Genomic DNA, 22,702 nt, shown 5'->3' on the forward strand with positions numbered 1-22,702 from the left:
TATTTCCCTCATTAAAATGCAAATCAATGTATAAAATTTTTGACATGCGTTTTTCTGGATATTTGTGTTGTTATTCTGTCTCTCACTGTTCAAATAAACCTACCATTAAAATTATAGACTGATCCTTTCTTTATCAGTGGGCAAACATACAAAATCAGCAGGGGATCAAATACTTCCCCCCCCCCCCCCACTGTATAGAGTGAAATAGATATTTAAAGACATTGGTAACTAGTCTTTACATAATGCTCAATCCTGCTATAGTAGTTCACTAAACTACACAGTACAGTATGTTGTCCATTGAAGTTGTTGTCTCTGGCTCTTTTGATATCAAATCCAGAATGAATAATAACAAGGTTTGTGGTAGTTTGAAAGGGTTTGATCCACCTTAGGCCAGGAGTGTTTCCAATTCACATGACCGGAGAAGAAAAACACCAGCCCTGTAGTCACAGATGAAAAATGAGGCTATCTTTAATGATAATATTTTGTAATTGCCTACAAATAGGAGCCAGAGTTTTACCTGACTAGGTCATAAGATCAGGAAAATCCAGGCCCCAGAAAAGACACGTACAAATTTTGACACACCACTTTAGAACCTGTGGTGCCACTTTTGTCATTCACCTGACATGCATTTTAGTAATGATAAAATAAAGATATCACTGTGGGAGATGACTGGACAGTTATCAAGGAAAATACAAAAATAATAGGCACTATTCAATCACCTACAAAATCCCAATTAAAACCCTGCAAGTTTCACTTTACTTGTCATGCATAAATCGGTCAACGTCCTTTCCCATACTGACAGGCTACATTCAGCACCCGAACAGCTCCTGCAGCTCCACCCATATTATAACACTTCACAAAGAGGATTGGCAGCAATAGCAGCCACACGCGTGTGTCTACAACACTTCAGGTGCCCTATGCGATATTGGAAGGGATGGGACTATGAAAGCAATTTGCTCGAGCGTCCAGTTTTCCTCTGTTTTCACTCTCATTCTCCTGCCTGCTCTAGGAGGATTGAAATAGGCGGCTTGTGTTTTACCTCGCCCATGGCTCTGTGTAAAAGCGACTATCTGAGCTCACCGCTGCAATAACATAGCTGTTTATAATTTATAATTAGCTGCTTGGAGTTGGGAAGGCGTCACTTCCAACTAAAAGTGTCTGGGCAGTAAGAGGATTGATTGTCTGTGAAAACATCTGCCCGACACTCGGTTGCAAAGCGTGAACGGCGGTTGGTGGAAGCAAGTAACGTCGAGCATCTCTTTATCGTGGACAAGTAGCAAGTAGCCTAGAGGTTTCGGTAGAAGGCTATCTTTAAATGGCACCTTATGTTATAAAATAGGGATGATACGAAGTAATCGCATAGTAGTTTAACATTAGCGTTCACATTTAGTCGTTGCTCGAAAGGGGTTAGTTTCGGGTTTCAACAGAGAGCAAACGGATTCTTCACTGTGTTGGTAAAAGAAGTCAAAGTATGTGTTTTTTACTAATTCAAATGCTTTTGCAAATGGGATTTGTTTTCGGATCCAATTATGGGTATGTAGAATGGTCGGATAACGACAAAGACGCAGAAATACGAGGAAAGAACCCTTCTATTTACAGCACTCAAAATATCAACAAGGAATCGCTGCACCATCCAACTTATTACCCAGGATCCGCAACGGAGCGCACGGTGGTGGCGCACAAAATCGAAGAGGACCTGCCTAGAGTGGTGACAGCATTCCTGCACACTGGAGACTCTTCGGCTCTTGAACAAGTCAACTGTTCTCGGAGGTATGAGTTGAGTAGCCTCCGCGGTGGAACCAATGTGGCCTCTCATTATTCTCTCCATAGCGTGCTGGACACTATAGCGCACGCGACCAACTTCCTGAACATGATTTTGCAAGCCAACAGGTCGCGAGAGTACAGCCTTCGGAGGGATATTCACTGGTACCACGCGCTGGTTCGGAGTATTCTTGAAGGGGACCCCAAAATTCACAAGGCAGTGGTTACATTCCATAATGATGCTCCAACACCGGGTCCTCACGTTTTCCTTCAAGCGACAAGAACTGACAGGGAAGTGGTCCTCCAGGACCTTTCCAACTCTGCTCACCACCGTCTCAAGAGCAGGAGCCCGGATTCTGAGTGGTTTAACGAGTTCAGGGACCGAAAGAAAATGCACAGTCAGAGAAGGGCGTCAGGCAGAGACGCCACAGCCACTCAAAATAGCTACATTCTGGACAAAGGTCAAATCAAGTGGTCTGCGCCTTACCTGGAATGCGAGCATGGGAATTTCGTACCACACTGGTTACTCACCTTGTCTGCGGGGTTCTATGGGTTGAAGACAAATTCCGCACCCGAGTTCAGGTGAGGCTAAGGCTGTCACTCATGACTGTTTATTTAAAAGTAACACATTCGGTTAAAATGTGCTGCGTCTATTGTTTATTGATTGAAAAAATGTTAGGTAGGCCTAAATATAGTTTTCTGGTCCTGAGTAGACAGCGTTGCTGAACTGACCCGGGCTTTGAAGCAGGTGCATGGAAAAGGGCCCTAATAAATCCTTTCAACACAAACAGTAGGATAAAGCTGCTTCCCCACAACAACGTTTTAAAGTTTACCTAGAGCATCTTATTATGATAGTAACTTTAGACCTATCCTCTATTCTGATGCTTGTGGATAGTTTGCACAGAGCTAGCCATAATTGAAAACAGCATTTGGTCCTGCTATGGTAGTCGAATCTTCAGTAGCTTATAATTGAGAAAGCCAACCCAAACATAACCCATCTATATTCCCTCCACTTTATAAAGAATAGGTCCAGTGAATATGAAATAAATCTTACTCAGTGAATAACTATGAACAAATTATTTGTCCCATCCAGTGATATGCACAGCAAGAGGGCAATACATTAAATTGAGGATATGATAGACATTGTGGGATGTTTGACTAGCCTATAGTTGTTTTCCTGCTTGGCTGATACTTGTGCAATCCAGAAATCAGCCCTAGTGGAAGGAACAGATGGCTTGATAGAATCTCAAAGACATGTAACGCTATACTGTCTATGAACACTGCTGTCTGTCAAAAACAGCTCATGTTTTTTTTTGTAATCACACTGGAAGACTACACTTCCTTTTTGTGTTTGCTGTAAAAACGTAAAACTAAAACAGTAGGCCTAATTAGTTTTACTTTGCTATCATAGCATGCATGGTTCGAAAGACCTGGCTTTGTTGTATGTTTTTGTGCGATAGGTGTTTGAAAGTGTCGGTTAGTTAATTAGGAAACACAAAGTACATCATATTTCAAGGCTCCAGTCCAAATGTGTCCAAAAAATAAATGTAGTCATGAATAAATTATAAAAGACATGCAGTACAATGGCAATCTGAAACCACTTTGAATTTCAAGTCCACTTTACTCCCACTTTACTCCCTCAGTGCTGCTGTGTCCACATAATAATTCCAGCATGTTAGTTTATCACTGAGCTTGATTTGTTTAGGCAGGACTACAGATCTTAATTTGAACCATTTCTCACAGCAGGAAAACAATCTTTCAGCAACAGGAAATGTGAAAAATTATGTGTATTATAACTAATGGACATTTTTGTAGGGGTGATATATTTTTAGTTAGTCTGATATTTTCAAGTGGAAATTACAAACTTTAGAAGTCTTTTTAAACCTTGAATACACTACAAGTTTGCATATCCAGTCGTGAAGGAAAATTATCTGGGACAACAGAGTGATCAAATTAAGATGGTACATGTGTATGTAAGTTAGTCAGTTTTGTGCATTTCTTTAGCATAAATGCAAGATGATCTCAAAGCGGTTGCCTGAGCCGATCCCAAACAATTACCAAAGCCCATATCATTAAGCAAGGGGCTCTGGTATGGAGTGCTGCAGGTACAGCAAAAGTTTAGCCTAGTTCTAACCAAGCACCACAACTGACTCTACTCATTTACAACACCAACTAAGCTGATTTATTAATATCAGTGATTGGCAAAATTTCACCTACCTGGCCTCCCAGGGATTCCATGACCAGGGTTGCCCACCCTTGCTCTAGTCCCTTGTTGAAACCTTTTCACAGATTAAAAAGGTTTTGATAGGTCTCTGCAATAGGGTAAGAACTGTCATGATGCTTGCTCACACCGATCCAGACAATTCAGATCTGGAAGGGGATAAACAAATGCCTATGTGTAGAAAGGTATTATTTGGCATTGGACCATTGTTGACGTGTCTCCACTACAAATTTGATACATTAGCAGCCAGACAAAGACCCCTGCTGTTGCTGCTTAGCAAAAAATCATTGCTATCAACCATATCAACCTTGGAGCTGCTTTTAAGACTTTTCGGATTTCAAGTCCAATGTACTTGATTTCTAAAGTTCAGTCCTCTCTTTTTATGGCCACGAACACAACATGACAGGCATTTTATGAGGACATTGGTATTAAGCCATCGGCGAGATGACCTTTAATTAGCTGCGAAAGTAACTGCTTCTACTGGTTTTTAAAGAGCTGGTTACTGTTCAAAATTTCAGAATGTCCTGAGGGCACATTAAAACTCAATTGACATTCCCACAAATGGATGTGGCATCGTCGTCTAGTGATTAGCAGCAGCAGCATGACTTTAAGAACAGGCCTGTGGATTCGGTTTTACAACTACAACCCCAACATGTCGAGATCAAAGAGATTCCCACTGCACTGTCTCGTCTCTCTTTCTTTTTCTGAGTTTGTGGGCCAACTCTTTAGATGTACATCCAAAGCAATCTATTCACCTGAAGGATAAAAGAAGCCAAGACAGATCGTGTTTTTTTTGTGTAAACCTAATCAAAATGTAAATAATTCCAGTGTGCTTTTTTGGAGGATATGCAGAATGAGAACATTGGCTTTGAGCTTGAGGTATTGGTCCATGTCCTCTGAGGCGTCTCCTCTCTTTCCTCAAAGCTGGATACAGGTTCATTTAGATCTCATTTAATTTATCCATTTAGTAAGCCTATAACACATTGGTAGAGAGATTATTTCATATAACGCTGTTTGGTAATGGTTTGTTTGGATTAGACTGGCTATACGGTCATTGTTGGGCTTGCTAAGTGCTACCAAATATGGTTAAGTACTACTTAATTAATTTTTGGGGGTATCTTTACTATTTATATTTGACAGCTTTGACTTTTACTCCACTACATTCCTATAGAAAATAATATACTTTCTACTCCATCCAATTTCCTTGACACCCAAAAATACTTACATTTTGAATGCTTAGCAGGACAGGAAAATTGTCCAGTTCACGTACTTATCAAGAGAAAATCCCTGGTCATCCCTACTGCAACTGATCTGGCAGACTCATTAAACACAAATGCTATGTTTGTAAATGATGTCTGAGTGTGCCCCTCCCTGGCTATCCATACATTTAAAAAACAAGAAAATCATGCCGCCTGGTTTGCTTAATATAAGGAATTTGAAATGATTAACACTTTTACTTTTACGTTGGACACTTAAATACATTTTAGCAATTCTATTTACTTTTGATACTTAAGTATATTTAAAACCAAATACTTTTATACTTTTACTCAAGTGGTATTTATTGGGTGACTTTCACTTTTATCTGGTCATTTTCTATTATGGTACAGTATCTGTGATTTTACTCAAGTATGACAATTGGGTACTTTTTCCACCACTGGTTATGTATGGCTGTACGGTTTTGTTTCTAGCAGAGTGACTTAAAAAGATAATCCCTCCTGCTTGGTGATTACCCCATGAATCCTCACATTCTCGCACACATTTTTTCTCACCTTCCTTCTCTCCCTCCCACACGCACACAGATTATTCCACTCATCAACACTTCCTCTATCACAGTTACATGTTCTTTCTTTCCCGTCTTATTCTGGCGCCTGGGGAAAGATGGCATGAGCCTCAGCCTTTTTTTCTTCATGGGTGTTTGTTCCAATTCCCACCAGACAGATGGAGCTAATGGTTGTCAGGCTCCTCTTGAGAACAACCCCTGAGGCCTGGGCATTTTAAGAGAGGGAGAAAGAGAGATGGAGATAGAGGGGCAGACAGACAGACTGGGTGAATTGGGAGATATTGTTAGATTTTTTTAATAAAGAGTGGCAAGATTGCCAGACACAGAAATACAGAGATCAGGGGGATTAGTGGCAGACTGAGAAAAAAAAAAGTTAAGAAAGAGAGGGAAAAGGAAAGCAAAAGAGACTAACAGACAGAGACTGAATAAAGAGAGCGACCCACCAGGGGCCCATTTGATCATCTTAAACTACATGAAAGAGAACACCTGATGGCAGGCTGGGAGCTAGCCCCGCCCCCTCCCCGTCCATATAATCATATTTATTGTAGTCTAGAAGTCTAAACTGATCCTAGATCAGCACTCCTACTCTCAGACTTTTTATGTATACGGGCCCTGAACAATAGCTATCCAGTTGTCCAAATGCAAACTGTGGATATGTGAAGGTGCTTTGGATGCAAGCCAATGCAGTAGCCTAATTAATCATGTGCCAGTAGATAGAGTGTGTGTGCAATATTGTCTCCCAGAGGTAAACAACATCAAGCGCACCATCAGTCTATTGATTTACTGTAAGCCTAAAATACATTTATGTTTTGGTTACAGTAAACATGATGCTCAGAGCTGGAGTCGACATAATTCAATTGGGCTATTTAAGCTTGGCTACTTCTCTCATTAGGGAACATTTAAATAAAGATTTTTTTATTTGACATAACATATAAACCAGATACACAGGATATAGTTTTTGTTGTTGCAGTTGATGTTAAATTGGACAAAATACTCTGGCATTCAGTGCTCATACCAGTTTTTGCCTTGAATAGTTTATTTCCCTCAATAGTTCACCTGTAGACATTGGACCAAAGTAGAGACCCTGTTATAGATGTCACAATGGATTGCAACATTTGCGGTTCTTTCTTTCTTTCTTTCTTTCTTTCTTTCTTTCTTTCTTTCTTTCTTTCTTTCTTTCTTTCTTTCTTTCTTTCTTTCTTTCTTTCTTTCTTTCTTTCTTTCGCTAAAAGAGACATCTGAGTGTAAGCTAACTGCTCTCTCTAACCTCTATGCACCCCTCTCTCTGTGTCTCTGTCTCCTCTTACAGGGGTGTGGTTCGAGTGGATGTCAACCTACAGGATGTGGACATTGACCAGTGCTCCAGCAGTGGCTGGTTTGCTGGAACTCACCGATGTAACGTGACCAGCATGGAAGTGAGTCTACTTCCATTCATCCGTTCAACTTTCCATCCGTTCATCCATCCATCCATCCATCCATCCATCCATCCATCCATCCATCCATCCATCCATCCATCCATAGTTCATACATTGGTGGTGTGTGCTTCCTACACTTTACATGCAAACACAAACACCCCCTCTTGGTAAAAACATGGTTGTAATTGTTAATCCCAGTACTACATCTAGTGGCGCTTCCACAAATGTTTTGCTAACAAAAAATCATACAGTACATAAAGACCTTAGTAAGAATGCAGTACATTGCTTCTTTGCAAACAATGTACTGTATGTCCCTCTGAATATAATTGGTAATGCATATACAAATTCTGGGTACTTGTCAAGATAACAAATACACATCCTATATCTCTACTGCTACTGGGGAAATCAATGAAGGCATGAGAACAAAAACAATCGTGCCCTCGGTATTGTTTCTCTTGGTGTGAAGTTTATTGTTGAAATGTTCTTTGTCTCCATGTAGACAGTAAATTCACTCTTGTGAGCAGCAGTGCAGATTTATTTTTGTGTAGGTTTATCTTTGTTGTTATGTAAAGAATAGCAAGATTAACAGAGCTCTGTAGCAATATTTGCATTGAATATGCAGGAAGGATGCTGCATATAAGCCTTTGCTTGTGGGCGTGTATTGTTCACGGCTTAATACAGTGTAAAACACTCTGGAAGTGAAATGAGGTTTTTACTAGTGTTTTCATGACTGGCGCTGGAGAGACATCATGTTTTATCACACTCAGAGTGCAGGCTATATCGACAGAACCATCCGTCTTCCAAGTTGTTGATGCTGTGTGTGTGAAGAAGGGGTGTGTGTGTGTGGTTTGGTTTTACTATCCTTGTGGCGACCAGAAGTCCTCACAAGGATAGTAAAACAAGGAATATTTGGACGTGTGGACATTTCGGCGGTCCCCACAAGGAAAATTGCTTTTTCAGGCTTAGGGGTTAGGTTTAGGTTTAGGGTTACAATTAGCGCTAGGGTAAGAATTACGGTTACAGGGGGAAAGTGGCGGCACACTGAGAGGACGCGTTGTGCATAGCACTCAGAGAAATTCATATATAATTTAGTTTTGACCACATTTATGCTGTTAACCTACTAAAAAAGCAAGTAGACATAACGCTATCGCTTACCAGCTCCAAAACAAGATGCCTCCTAAAAAGACAGACCTTCCTAAACCCTCAATTACCTCCCCATCAAAGACGGACAATGAGGCAGCACCTGCCTGGTTCAAGATGGAGATGGATAATGCCATCGTTCGAATACAATATCTGCCCGACTCAACAAAATTGATTAAATCATGCATCAACTACACCAAGACCAACTGGCCACAAGTGAGCGGTTAACCCAGTTGGAAATCAGGCACTCTAACCATGAGATCGCAATTGTTGATGTACGCAAAGATGTGGAGGAAACGGACAAGAAGCTAGCAGACTCCATCTTGAAGCTAGAGGAAAAGGTTGATGTCCTCAAATATTCAGTGGCGCAGCAACCTCAGGATCAAAGACTTCCCTGAGGGAGTTGAAGGACACAATGCAATTGCATTCTTACAGGAATGGCTACCCAAGCTACTGGACCTACCCTAGGCTCACCCACTTGAAATGGAAAGGGCTCAACGTACGCAACAGAGAAGATCACCTGGTCAGGTAGGGCCTCCCAGAGATTTCGTTATCAAGCTGCTCTGCTACCAGGACACCATCAGCATACTCAAGGCCTCCAGAGCAAAGGGGGACATACGGTTTGGGGAATCCCACATCATGATCTTTCATGATCTCTCACCAGCACTTCACAAGAGGGGGATGGCATTCACTCCAATCAAGAGGCTGCTGAGATTGTTGGGACTGACATACAGCCTGTGCCACTTGGCTATCCTGTGGACTCAACTTGCAAGCCTCCCCCTTTTTCCTCCAAACATAACAAGGGTCATTATGGCCAAACAGTTATATTTTTGCTTCATCAGACCAGAGGACATTTCTCCAAAAAGTACAATCTTTGTCCCCGTGTGCAGTTGCAAACCGTAGTCTGGCTTTTTTATGGCGGTTTTGGATCAGTGGCTTCTTCCTTGCTGAGTGGCCTTTCAGGTTATGCCGATATAGGACTCATTTTACTGTGCATATAGATACTTTTGTACCGGTTTACTCCAGCGTCTTCACAAGGTCCTTTGCTGTTGTTCTTGGATTGATTTGCACTTTTCGCACCAAAGTATGTTCATCTCTAGGAGACAGAACGCGTCTCCTTCCTGAGTGGTATGACGGCTGCGTGGTCCCATGGTGTTTATACTTGCGTACTATTGTTGTACAGATGAACGTGGTACCTTCAGGCGTATGGAAATTGCTCCCAAGGATGAACCAGACTTGTGGAGGTCTCCAATTTATTTTCTGAGGTCTTGGCTTATTTATTTTGATTTCCCATGATGTCAAGCAAAGAGGCACTGAGTTTGAAGGTAGGCCTTGAAATGCATCCACAGGGACTCCTCCAATTGACTCAAATTATATCAATTAGCCTATCACGCTTCTAAAGCTTCTAAACGCTTCTAAAGCCATGACATCATTTTATGGAATTTTTCAAGCTGTTTAAAGGCACAGTCAACTTAGTGTATGTAAACGTCTGACCCTCTGGTATTGTGATACAGTGAATTATAAGTGAAATAATCTGTCTGTAAACAATTGTTGGAAAAATGACTTGTGTCATGCACAAAGTAGATGGCCTAACTGACTTGCCAAAACTATAGTTTGTTAACAAGAAATTTGTGGAGTGGTTGAAAAACTATTTTTAATGACTCCAACCTAAGTTTGGGTTATCTTCTGACTTCAACTATATATATATTAGTCGACAGAGGTGATGGCTATACACAATGGGAAAAAAAAGTATAATTTAATTTATCTTGGGGACACCATGCATAGCAGGGTTAGGTAAGTGGGAATGTGTTAACATTTAGCTGTAATAGCCTCAATAGAGTTGGGTTGTTTCACTATCTCTGTTGGGGAGAGAGTAGACAGGGGGTTGGGGAGGGGGATTGATTCTAGCTCACACAGGTTGGAGAGATTTAGGCTTATATACCAGTTATTGTACCTTTTCATTTGTTTTACATTTTTCTCCTAACCCTAACCCTCAATATATTTACATCTCTCATTCTAATTTGCCTCAGTCTAACCCCTAAACGTCTGCCCCTAATACTCATAATCTCATAATTTGGAATGTGAAGGGTTTAAACAGACCTGTGAAATGTATCTTAAGCTACCTGAAGCAGCATAAGGTGGATATAGCCCTTCTACAGGAGACTCATTTAACAGACGCTGAGCACAGCAAGCTTAGAATAGAATGGGTTGGTCAGGTGTATTTTTCCTCTTTTACTTCTCACTCTAGCCATACTAAGCCACAGTGCTTGTTGGCTTCAATTACAATCACAGATTGAGGATTGGGGGGTAGGTTTGTGATCATACAAGGCTGTATTGATTCTGTGCCCTTGTGCATTGTGAATGTTTATGGGACAAACTCTGATGACCCTACATTTTATCAAAATCTGTTTCTTAAATTAAGTTGCCCTTCGTCACAGATTATCATTGGAGGAGACTTAATTTGGTTTTGGACTCAGCCAATGATAGATCCTCCTCTAAGGTGACTAACCTCACACAGGCAGCTAGAATGTTGAAAAGGGAAATGAAAACATTTGGACTCATAGATATATGTAGACTTCTCAATCAGTCGGCCAAGGAATACTCATGTTCCTCTCCTGGCCATAATTGCTATTCGAGAATTGACCTATTACCTATTATTTTGACCTATTATTTCCTATTACCAGTGGGTAAGGCCTCTTGATTCCCATTTGTGAATATCTAGCCAGAATCCCTATCGGACCATTCACCGCTGGAGGTTAGGGTCATATCTCCTCTATGACACTAACTTTGTAACATTTATAAATGCACAAATGTATATATTTTTAAGTATTAATACTAATTCTGCATCCCCTGCAATTGTATGGGGGACCCTAAAAGCATATTTAAGGGGACAGATAATCTCGTATAGAGCCAGTGAGGGGAAGATATATACAGCCAAAGTAGAATTCTTGAAAAGAGAAATTAAAGACCTTGAGAACAAACATAGCACAACATTTGAGGATGCAACGAAACAAAAACTGACCTCAAAACAGCTAGAATAGAACACCTTAATGACGTGTAAAGCAGAACATGCGCTCACTAGACTTAAACAGAACTATTACGAACATGGAGATAAAGCAGGAAGGTTACTTGCCTGGCAAATAACAAGGGAAGAAGCCAAGAGAGCCATAGGTTCAATTACATTGCCTAGTAACGTTGTAGTCCAGAGTACTGATTATATTAACTTGGCATTCAAGAGCTTTTATGAGAACCTATACATGTTAGAGAGAGAGAGAGAAAGTGAATAGACACAGAGAGCATGGGCTCCTGAGTTCTTCTGCAAAAATATAGAATTAGAGTTGGATAATGTAGATAAACTATAATTTTTTGCAAGGACTTCTACAGGATACCAACCTCAACATCAAAACCTTCATTCCAATTAACAATTACATTAAAAAAATATATATAAGCTTAATATATAAGGGTACCAAGCTGCTAGGAAAGAATCTGACTGAAATTAGCGCTGAAGTGTGAAGTGAGAGGTGTATAAACTCTTGAGCCTAACAATGGAAGGAGAGTTTCACAGCCCCTCCCCACCCAAATGCAGAGGCCTTTGAAGCCCCCTTCATCTGTGCAGAGAAGATATCATCCTCAGAATCCCCAAAATACAACAGCCACAGGACAACTTTGTTTGGATGTCATAAAGGACCATTTGCCGATACTGATATAGCTAGCTAACGACCTCCTTTTCCACGTGGAAAAGACCGATAGAGACTTGCTAGCTACATTAGCTAGCTAGCTGGGATTTTCTACAAGGAATCTGCCTTCCGAAAAAGCTTCTCCCAAGTGGGTGGGACACCTACTCCCGTTGCCTGCTGCACTGCTACTTGGATTCCACCTGGCAATCTGTTCACTGTCTGCCCTGGCCTGTCTCCCCTGTCAGGTATATGTACCCCCGACACACTCCCCCCTCTCTCCCAAGCTTTCACTTGCCTCCAGCACACATGCACTGTTGAGGCGAGTGATTCTGAACTTACAATGGCTAGCCCCAAGTTGCTATATTTTTTTGCTTGTGCTTTATGCTATTTGCCTCATGACTCATGACCCACACACCCACACACGGGACTCTGACTCTCTTTTGGTTACACAGACTCTTGGCCTCCCATCCTATTCTAACCATTTCTCACCAGCTTTGTATTCATGTTACCTGATGAAATTGCTGAACAATATGATCTTGTTGCCATCTAATGCACATTCAAATGTTATAAATAAACACTGCAGATCTCTCCCTGCCCTCTGCTGTGCCTTGATTGTATTACTGTTGATTATATCTGGAAATGTGCATGTACACCCTGGCCCATCTACTGTTGCTAGCCCCAATTCTGACTTGTGCTCTGATATCTGCTTCACTGATTTATGCTCTTGTAAAAGCCTGGGTTTTCTGCACGGTAACACTAGAAGCTTATTACCTAAAATTGATCCATTGAAAGTGTGGGTTTACTGCTCCAATCCAGATGTGTTGGTCATTACTGAGATGTGGTTAAGAAAGAGTGTTTTGAACACTGATGTTAACCTTTCTGGTTATAACCTTTTTCGGCTAGACAGATCTTCCAAAGACGGTGGAGTGGCAGTCTTTACCAAGGAACACTTTCAGTGCTCGTTTGTCTCCACCAAGTCTGTACCCTAACAATTTGATTTGTTGGTTTTACGCATTAAACTTTCAAATAACTCTTTGTTGACCGTTGCTGGCCGTTATCGGCCACCATTAGCTCCGGCCTTTACCCTAAATGCCCTAAGCTCTCTCCTGGCCCCTTACACTAAGTCTGAATTTGTCCTGCTAGGTGACATAAACTGGGACATGCTTAAACCACCTGACCAGGTCCTAAAACAATGGGACTCCCTAAATCTTTCTCAGATTATTACCAATCCCACAAGGTATGACTCAAAACACCCAGAAAAGGTTACTCTCCTTTGATGTTATCCTTACAAATAATCCTGATAGGTATCAGTCTGGTGTTTTCTATAATGACCTTAGTGATCACTGTTTTACAGCCTGTGTTCACAATGGCTGCTCAGTGAAACGACTTGTCCTGACTTGTCATAGACGCTTGTTAAAAACTTTTATGAGCAACCCTTCCTTCATGATCTGGCCTCTGTAAATTGGTATAGAATCAGCTTGATCCCCTCTGTCGAAGATGCTTGGACCTTCTTTTTTATATTTTCAGTGGTATCGTTTACAAATACCTGCCCATAAAGAAAATGAGAATTCTAAACGTGATCTGGCTGCAATTTTTATTGACTTAGCCAAAGCTTTTGATACGGTAGACCATTCCATTCTTGTGGGCTAGCTAAGGAGTATTGGTTTCTCTGATGGGTCTTTGGCCTGGTTTGCTAACTACCTCTCTCAAAGAGGGCAGTGTATAAAGTCAGAACATCTGCTGTCTCAGCCACTGCCTGGCACCAAGGGAGTACCCCAAGGCTCAATGCTAGGCCCCATGTTTTTCTCAATTTACATCAACAACATAGTTCAAGCAGCTGGAAGCTCTCTCATCCATGTATATGCAGATGTTACAGTCTTATACTCAGCTGGCCCATCCCTGGATTTTGTGTTAAACTCTACAACAAAGCTTTCTTAGTGTCCAACAAACTTTCTCTGCCCTTAACCTTGTTCTGAACACCTCCAAAACAAAGGTGATGTGGTTTGGTAAGAAGAATGCCCCTCTCCCCACCGGTGTGATTACTACCTTGTATGAGGTAGTCACCTCATACAAGTACTTGAGGGTATGGCTAGATGACCTATCCTCTATTGTAATCTCTCCTCTTTCACCACAGCTGCCAAACTAACCCTGATTCAGATGACCATCCTACCCATGCTAGATTACGGAGAAGTAATTTATTGATCGGCGGGTAAGGGTGCTGTCAAGCGGCTAAATGTACTTTACCATTCGGCCATCAGATTTGCCACCAATGCTCCTTATAGGACACATCACTGCACTCTCTACACATCACTGCACTCTACTCTGTAAACTGGTAATCTCTGTATATACGTCGCAAGACCCACTGGTTCATGCTTATTTATAAAACTCTCTTAGGCCTCACTCCCCCTATTCTGAGATACCTACTGCAGCCCTCATCCTCCACATACAAAACCCGTTCCGCCAGTCACATTTTGATAAAGGTCCCCAAAGCACACACATCCCTGGGTCGCTCCTCTTTTCACTTCGCTGCAGCTAGTGGCTGGAACGAGCTGCAAAAAACACTCAAACTGGATCGTTTTATCTCCATCTCTTCATTCAAAGACTTAATCATGGACACATACTGACAGTTGTGGCTGCTTCGCGTGAGGAATATATATATATATATATATATGCATGTATGCATGTATGCATGTATGCATGTATGCATGTATGCATGTATGCATGCATGCATGCATGCATGCATACATGCATACATGTATGTGTATATATAGTTTTTAATCCTAGCCCTCATCCCCGTATGAGGCCTTTTGCCTTCTTAACTGACTTGTCTAGTTAAATAAATAAATGTCTAAAGGAGGTTCGTCAGAAATGATGCAGGGGTCTCTGCATAGAGTAAAATTAAAGTCCTTGCCTAATGAAGACAGAGATAATCTTGAAGAGATTGATATGAGTAAACGACCTGGGTTTTATTGTCAAGAGCACAGAGGGGCATTTGTCTTTCGAAATAGACCATCAAATATCAAACGTCTTTCCTGTCGTGAGGCACCGTAATTCCATCATTTTTAATATCTGATGAAATTCAGGAGGCCATTTTTTGCATTACAGGCGAGAAGCAACCTGGGCTGGATGGATGTTCCATTTAATTTTACAAGTCTTTCTTTCCCAAGTTAATTGACCCACTGTGTAATATGATCAAGCCCTCATAACTGTATTCCCCGCCAAGTGCAACTCCTATAGGCCCATATCCCTACTTAATACACGCTATAAAATTCTTGCTAAACTCATAACCCATAGACTCGATGGGGTCTTACCAGGCCTGGTTAATGTAGATCAGACAGGCTTTGTACGAAACTGATCATCGTCAGATAATATTAGGAGATTATTCAATATTATGTATTGTGTGGAGGGTAAACAGGAGCCTGATGGCTGCCTTGGATGTGGAAAAATCATTTGATCTGGAGATTTCTTCTAGACGTTTTAAAGTGTATGAATATGTATCAGACTACAATATAACCGTCCTGTTGCCCAGATTCTGACTAACAACAATATTTCCTCTCAGTTTAAGCTTTCTCGTGGGATCAGGCAGAAATGCCCCCTTTAACCACTCCTTTTTGCCCTGGCTATTGAACCCTTAACGGAAGCTATTAGGTCTCAGGCAGCTATCCATGTTATCCATGGTAGGTGAACGGGAACACACTATTTCTCTCTACGCGGGCAACATCTACTTATCCAAACCAGAGCAATCATTCCAAGCACTAGTAGAAACTTTGAATTAATTCAGTTCCTTTTCAGGCTACAAGATCAATCTGACGAAAAGCATAACCCTTTTCCTGGAGGTCTCAGATAATTACTTATTTAGGACAGCAAATTCCCACAGAAATGACTAACACCTGTAAAGTAAATTATGTGCCATTACTTAAAAAGGCTGGGGAAGAACTAGACAGGTGGCATGATTTCACAAATGTTACTAATTGGACGTGTTAATTGTATCAACATTAATATTAACAATATCAGTCATGCATGTTGTTTTTGTCCGGCCACAGATCTTTATCAACATCACAGGCGAAATTCTCCTTGGCGCAGGATAAATATCTTCTGGCATGACGCATCCACCCCTGACAGGACTCTGCTGAAATGTCACCACAGGCCTTTTCCATTTCCTGGAGAAGGGCATTACGTTCATGGGGTTTGCGATCATACACCTTCCACCGCCATGCTGAAAACAACTTTTCAATGGGGTTGAGAAATGAAGAATTGTAAACCTGGGATGGTGATGGAACCTGAGCAAGCCCGATGGAAACTCACGTTGTTCCAAATTAGAACATACAGTTCATTTGCTGCTCAGGATCACCTGGACCTCTCTGCACTGGCTTAAAAAGACTGTCATGTAAGGGGTTCAGGACATTAAGGAGATTGGCAGTGTTGTATGGTCCAAGGGTGGCATGGAGGTGGAGGACCCAATTGTGGCTCATAGCTGCGGATATGGTGACATTTCCCCTGCATTGGCCAGGTACCTCAATGATGGCGCGTTGACAAATTATGTTCCTTCCTCTCCTCCTCATCTTCGCTAAATCGAATCCAGCCTCATCTATGAATATGTGGTACCTGGCCAGCACAGAGTGAACTCCATGATTATCTGAAATTACAGTAAATGCTGTATAGTAAAGTTCACTGGCAACATCAATGAGTCTGTAATGTTTACCGTTTGTGCTTCACTCTTTGGGAATTCCTTTCAAATGGGACTGTAGATTTGCGTCCGGAGATGGTGTTTCTTAAGGATGCTATGGTTGATAAGCTCACTCTGATGTTATGGAAGATGGCATGGTTTTCAATAATCTGTTGTTGGATTTCCCACAGTCTTAATGGCATTATTTTCAACTAACATGTTCTAATACATTTACATTACATTTAAGTCATTTAGCAGACGCTCTTATCCAGATCGACTTACAAATTGGTGCATTCACCTTATGATATCCAGTGGAACAACCACTTTACAATAGTGCATCTAAATCTTTTAAGGGGGGGGTTAGAAGGATTACTTTATCCTATCCTAGGTATTCCTTAAAGAGGTGGGGTTTCAGGTGTCTCCGGAAGGTGGTGATTGACTCCGCTGTCCTGGCGTCGTGACGGAGCTTATTCCACCATTGGGGTGCCAGAGCAGCGAACAGTTTTGATTGGGCTGAGCGGGAACCGTGCTTCCTCAGAGGTAGGGGGGCCAGCAGGCCAGAGGTGGATGAACGCAGTGCCCTTGTTTGGGTGTAGGGCCTGATCAGAACCTGAAGGTATGGCGGTGCCGTTCCCTTCACAGCTCCGTAGGCAATCACCATGGTCTTGTAGCGGATGCGAGCTTCAACTGGAAGCCAGTGGAGAGAGCGGAGGAGCGGGGTGACGTGAGAGAACTTGGGAAGGTTGAACACCAGACGGGCTGCGGCGTTCTGGATGAGTTGTAGGGGTTTAATGGCACAGGCAGGGAGCCCAGCCAACAGCGAGTTGCAGTAATCCAGACGGGAGATGACAAGTGCCTGGATTAGGACCTGCGCCGCTTCCTGTGTGAGGCAGGGTCGTACTCTGCGAATGTTGTAGAGCATGAACCTACAGGATCGGGTCACCGTCTTGATGTTAGTGGAGAACGACAGGGTGTTGTCCACGTGGTGGTCATCTTTAAGTTGTACAAAAACAAAATAGTGTACAGTAAACACTACGGTAATATAGTATACAAGATAAACATGTTACAAAGTAGTACAACTCCCAATTTCGTACAGTAATGCATGAAACATTTACTTTGTTTCCCCTTACAGTATGTATTGGAATCTACAGTCTTTACTGTGCTTTATGTTGTACTACTTTTACTACTTAATAGTAGTAGATAGGTCCAATGTATGCAGTACATACCTATTCTCATTTTGGAATGGATGCTATGGTGAAGCGGCTCACTCACTTTGACCCTTGTTTCCAATGGTGGGAAACATTTTCCCAGGATGAGGACAGCAGGAGACTATTCCCATTGCAACCCAAAAGGGAGGGACTAGCTGTGTGGAGAGTGGACAGTGGCTGTGGCTAGAGAACAGCCAATGGAGAGTTGTTTTTAGAATACGGAGGAGGCGGCGTGGTTTATCCACGGCCTGCACTCTCTGCCCACCCTCTCTCAAGGTCAAACCATGGTTGGCCACATGGTCCACCACAGTTGCCCGAATTTCATCGGAGATTACTCTCCTTGTTCATGGTCTTCCTCCACCTCTACCCCCACCTCCACCTCTACCTCTCAGCCAAGTTTGCTTCCGTTGTTCTCCAAACACAGGAGTACTCACCTGTGGCGTTTTTATCCATACCAAAGGTCTGATTGCAAAGTAAACATTTATGCAATTAGTGTTTGTACATGTGAAAGTGATCAATTGGTAATTGAGCTTAGCTTGTTGAACAGTGTTGCTTTTCATATGTGTCACGTCCTGACCAGTAAAAGGGGTTATTTGTCATTGTAGTTTGGTCAGGGCATGGCAGGGGGTGTTTGTTTTGTGTGTTTCTGTGTTTTTGGTTTATGTTCTATATTTTCTATGTGTATATCTAATTTTCTATTTCTATGTTGGGTTTTTGGCAATGACCTCCAATTAGAGGAAGCTGGTTGTCTCTAATTGGAGGCCATATTTAGTTGGGTTTGTTTTCACTTGTGTTTTGTGGGTGGTTATTTTCTCTATAGCCTGGGAGCCTTATGGAACTGTTATCGTCATTTGTTTATTTTGTTTTGAGTGATCTTTAATAAATTAAGAAGATGAGCACTTTACCCGCTGCACCTTTGTCCAATCCTTACGACGCCCGTGACAGAACCACCCACCAAAAGAGGACCAAGCAGCAGAAGAAGGAGCAGAAGGAGAAATATTTGGAGTCATGGACATGGGAGGAAATCTTAAACGGAAAGGGACCCTGGAGGCAGGCTGGGGAGTACCGGCGACCGAGGGAGGAACTAGAGGCAGCAAAGGCAGAACGACGTTTCTGGGAGAAGGAATTAAGGGAGCTACATGAGGCCGAGAGGCATCCCCGCCCCAATTTTTTTTTTTGGGGGGGGCACAGTCAGGATGGAGACCTGAGGCAACTCCCCGTGCTTATTATGGGGAGCGACGGATCAAGCAAGCACCTTGTTATGCGGAGGTACGCACTGTGTTGCCCATACGCGTGCACAGTCCGGTGCGGTCAATAAGGGCTCTGCAGCGTTGCCAGGCGAGAGTTGGCCGGCAGCCAGGGAGAAGTGCGCCGGCGCAGAGCAATCTGGCCACCAGTGCATCTCCTCGGTCCAGTTTACCCTGTTCCTGCTCCTCGCACTAGCCCTGAGGTGCGTGTCACTAGTCTGGCGCCTCCAAAGCCAGCCCCACGCATCAGGCTTCTAGTGCGCCTGCCCAGACCAGTACGTCCTGTTCCTGCTCCCCGCACTAGCCCTGAGGTGCGTGTTACTAGTCTGGTGCCTCCTAAGCCAGCCCCATGCATCAGGCCTCTAGTGCGCCTGCCCAGTCCAGTACGTCCTGTACCTGCTCCCCGCACTAGCCATGAGGTGCGTGTTACTAGTCTGCCGCCTCCAAAGCCAGCCCCATGCATCAGGCTTCCAGTGCGCCTGCCCAGTCCAGTACGTCCTGTTCCTGCTCCGCGCACTCACCCTCCACTGCGCCTCCATAACCCGGTACAGCCAGTGCCTGCTGTGAGCACTCTGCCATTAGTACATCCTGTTCCTGTTCCCCGCACTCATCCTCCAGTGCGCCTCCATAACCCGTTACAGCCAGAGCGTCCAGCGACGCTCTCCAGTCTGCAGCCTCCAGCGACGCTCCCTCAGCCCGGAGTCTCCAGCGACGCTCCCTCAGCTCAGAGTTTTCTGAACGGGAGCTACGCCCAGAGCCACCTCCGTAGTGGGAGGATTGGGAAGGGGGGGTGTAGCACAGGGACCATCGTTGACCGTGGCCACCCTCCCTTCCCTCCCTTTAAGTTTGGGTTGTTTTTGTGGGGTTTTGTATTTGAGGTGCATTCGGGGTCTGCACCTTTCGGGGGGGGGGGGTACTGTCACGTCCTGACCAGTAAAAGGTGTTATTTGTCATTGTAGTTTGGTCAGGGCGTGGCAGGGGGTGTTTGTTTTGTGTGTTTATGTGTTTTTGGTTTATGTTCTATATTTTCTATTTCTATGTGTATATCTAGTTTTCTATTTCTTTTGGGTTTTTGGCAATGACCTCCAATTAGAGGAAGCTGGTTGTCGTTGTCTCTAATTGGAGGCCATATTTAGTTGGGTTTGTTTTCACTTGTGTTTTGTGGGTGGTTATTTTCTGTATAGCCTGGGAGCCTTATGGAACTGTTATCGTCAATTGTTTATTTTGTTTTGAGTGATCTTTAATAAATTAAGAAGATGAGCACTTTACCGCTGCGCCTTGGTCCAATCCTTACGACGCCCATGACAATATGCGCACAATAGATTTGTGGTTGTGCCAAAGGTAGAGAATTGTGTGTTGTGTTTTGCCAAATGTTTGTTATAGAATTGCAATCTGAGTGTAAAGCAAAACGTGTGCCAGTATTATTGCAGATTTGGTGTATGGTTCTGCTAAATGAGTTACAGGTTTGGGTTAATGTGCCTCATGGACCTGTTTTAGTGTGTAAACAATTGGGAAAAACGGTAACACTCTGATTTTTTAATTCTTATGGAAAAAGCCAGCCCCACAGAGTTAAACACAATACTTTGTGCAGACCATATTAAAAGGGTGGTCTTTCTTTGCCCGATTTGAGGATTTATTACTGGGCGTCGCAACTGAAGGCAATATATGGGTATGGTAGGACATCAGTTCTGATCCACTAGCTTGGAGGCAAATAGAAGAAAACTCTCTTCATTCCATGTCACCTGGCAACCGTGCCTTACATATCACCACCCAAAGCATTTAGTAGCTCCATAAATAATCCCTTTATAAAAGACTACCTTAACATATTGACAGAAGTTTGCAAGCTGACTGGAGGAAATAAATCAGTATATAAGCGAACTCCATTTCATGAAAATCCTATTTTACCAAAAGCATTAAGAGACGGTATCAATCTTTTCTGGTTCAAGAAAGGTATAAGGTAATTTGGTCAATTATGTGAGGTTGGGGTGATGCTCACTTTTCAAATATTGGCCTCAAGGTTCCAACTTCTCACTCTCACTTTTCAAGTATTTACAGGTCAGACACTACATAGCTTCTCAACTGGGAAGTAGATCACAACCTTTGCCCTCAACTGCAGCTGACAAGCTGTGGCAGGATAGAATGGAGGTGAAAGGCTTTATATCATGCATATACTCTGGTCTACAGACCTTGATAGAAAATGAAGCCCTGAATGTATGTTCTAAATGGCAAGACGACCTTGGCATCATTATTGAAGAGGAGACGTGGGAGACACTTTTCTTAGATGCCCAAGAGTTGTCTTTTAGCACTAGGCATAGAATGATGCAGTTTAATTTGCTGCGTAGGGTATACACCCTAGAGAGGCTTCATAAAATTAATGCAAAATACTGAAAATACTGCCCTCTGTGAGACAGAGGTGGGAACCCTCGTAAATATGTTTTTGGCATGTCCAAAACTTGATGTATATTGGGAGGTCATATCTCAAGTGACCTCTTTTGAATATTTCAATAATTCCCTCCCTAGTACTTTTAGGCGATGAGTCTCTATTGCCAACTAGAAGTCAATATCAAGCTAAATTAGTTAAATTAGCAATTATAGCAGCTAATAAATGTATTGCTCTTAAGTAATAAGTGATGTATCTAAAACCTTATCCATGTGTAAATACGATCTGATCACTGTGTTTATATAAATCTATTTTGTTTGGTTCTACATTTTTTCTCACTGCAATTTTTGTATGTTTGACTATCTGTCGAGCTAGTACTGGGGGAATAGGGAAGAGAGGGAACTAGGGAAGGGATGGGAGGGAGGGAGCCCTACGTGCAGTTAGGATACTAGGGACTCGGGGAGGGGGATATAGGAACTAGTTGTTCTTGTTGTATGTCTATGGATGTTTATATTGGAACATTTTCAATAAACAGAATGTAAAGAAACAAGACAGAAATATAAGAATTAGGGTTACAAGTTAGGATTAGTTTTAGGGGTTAGGGTGTTCCGGGGTTAAGGTTAGTGTTAGTGTTAAGGTTAGGTTAAGCGTCAGGTTTAGGATTAGGGTTTAGGGAAAATAGGATTTTGAATCGGAATTAATTGTTTGGTCCCCAACGTGTGTGTGTGTGTGATGTGTTGCAGCTCAATTCAGTAGTGGGGTCAGACTTGCTGTTCAGGCTTGCGTGGCATTGCCCTGGCTATATGATGTATTATAAATGCAGTGTAATGGATTGCAGCAAGAACACTGAATTATTGACCATGCTCTTTGTCTGTGTGCTCCCCCTTCTAGGCTTCTCCCCTCTTATGGGAGTTCCACTGAAGGAACATTCCAAGATTCCATGTATACCACTAACCTGTCAGGATGTGTTCTATTGTTCCACTTTTAACCTTCTAGAGTCTAACAGGGGGAGGGGTGTCTGTCTCATATCTAAGAGGTATAAGAAAGATCAGGAATTGTTGTTTTATACACCTATTTTTACACCTATTTATTTTAGGCACTAAACTATAGTACTTTCATATATACTTCCATGTATTTTTAAAACTTGTACCGGGGTACCTTCAGACGAGTCCTGTGAGGCTTGTGTTCATCCTAGACAACAATCAAA

At 42.5% G+C, this 22,702-nt stretch overlaps 1 protein-coding gene across 1 annotated transcript in view; it reads left to right on the plus strand.

The window, feature by feature from the left end:
• Nucleotides 1–875: 875 nt before the first annotated feature.
• Nucleotides 876–22,702, plus strand: part of LOC106568695 (metabotropic glycine receptor) — an 83,818-nt gene continuing 61,991 nt past the window's right edge. The window contains exons 1-2 of the mRNA XM_014139260.3: nt 876–2,343; nt 7,072–7,177. Coding sequence (XP_013994735.3) covers nt 1,472–2,343; nt 7,072–7,177 — 978 coding nt within the window. The 5' untranslated portion in view covers nt 876–1,471. The remainder of the gene's footprint in view (nt 2,344–7,071; nt 7,178–22,702) is intronic.

Source organism: Salmo salar, chromosome 14 (assembly GCF_965601325.2).
Source record: "Salmo salar chromosome 14, fSalSal1, whole genome shotgun sequence".
Taxonomy (NCBI): Eukaryota; Metazoa; Chordata; class Actinopteri; order Salmoniformes; family Salmonidae; genus Salmo; species Salmo salar.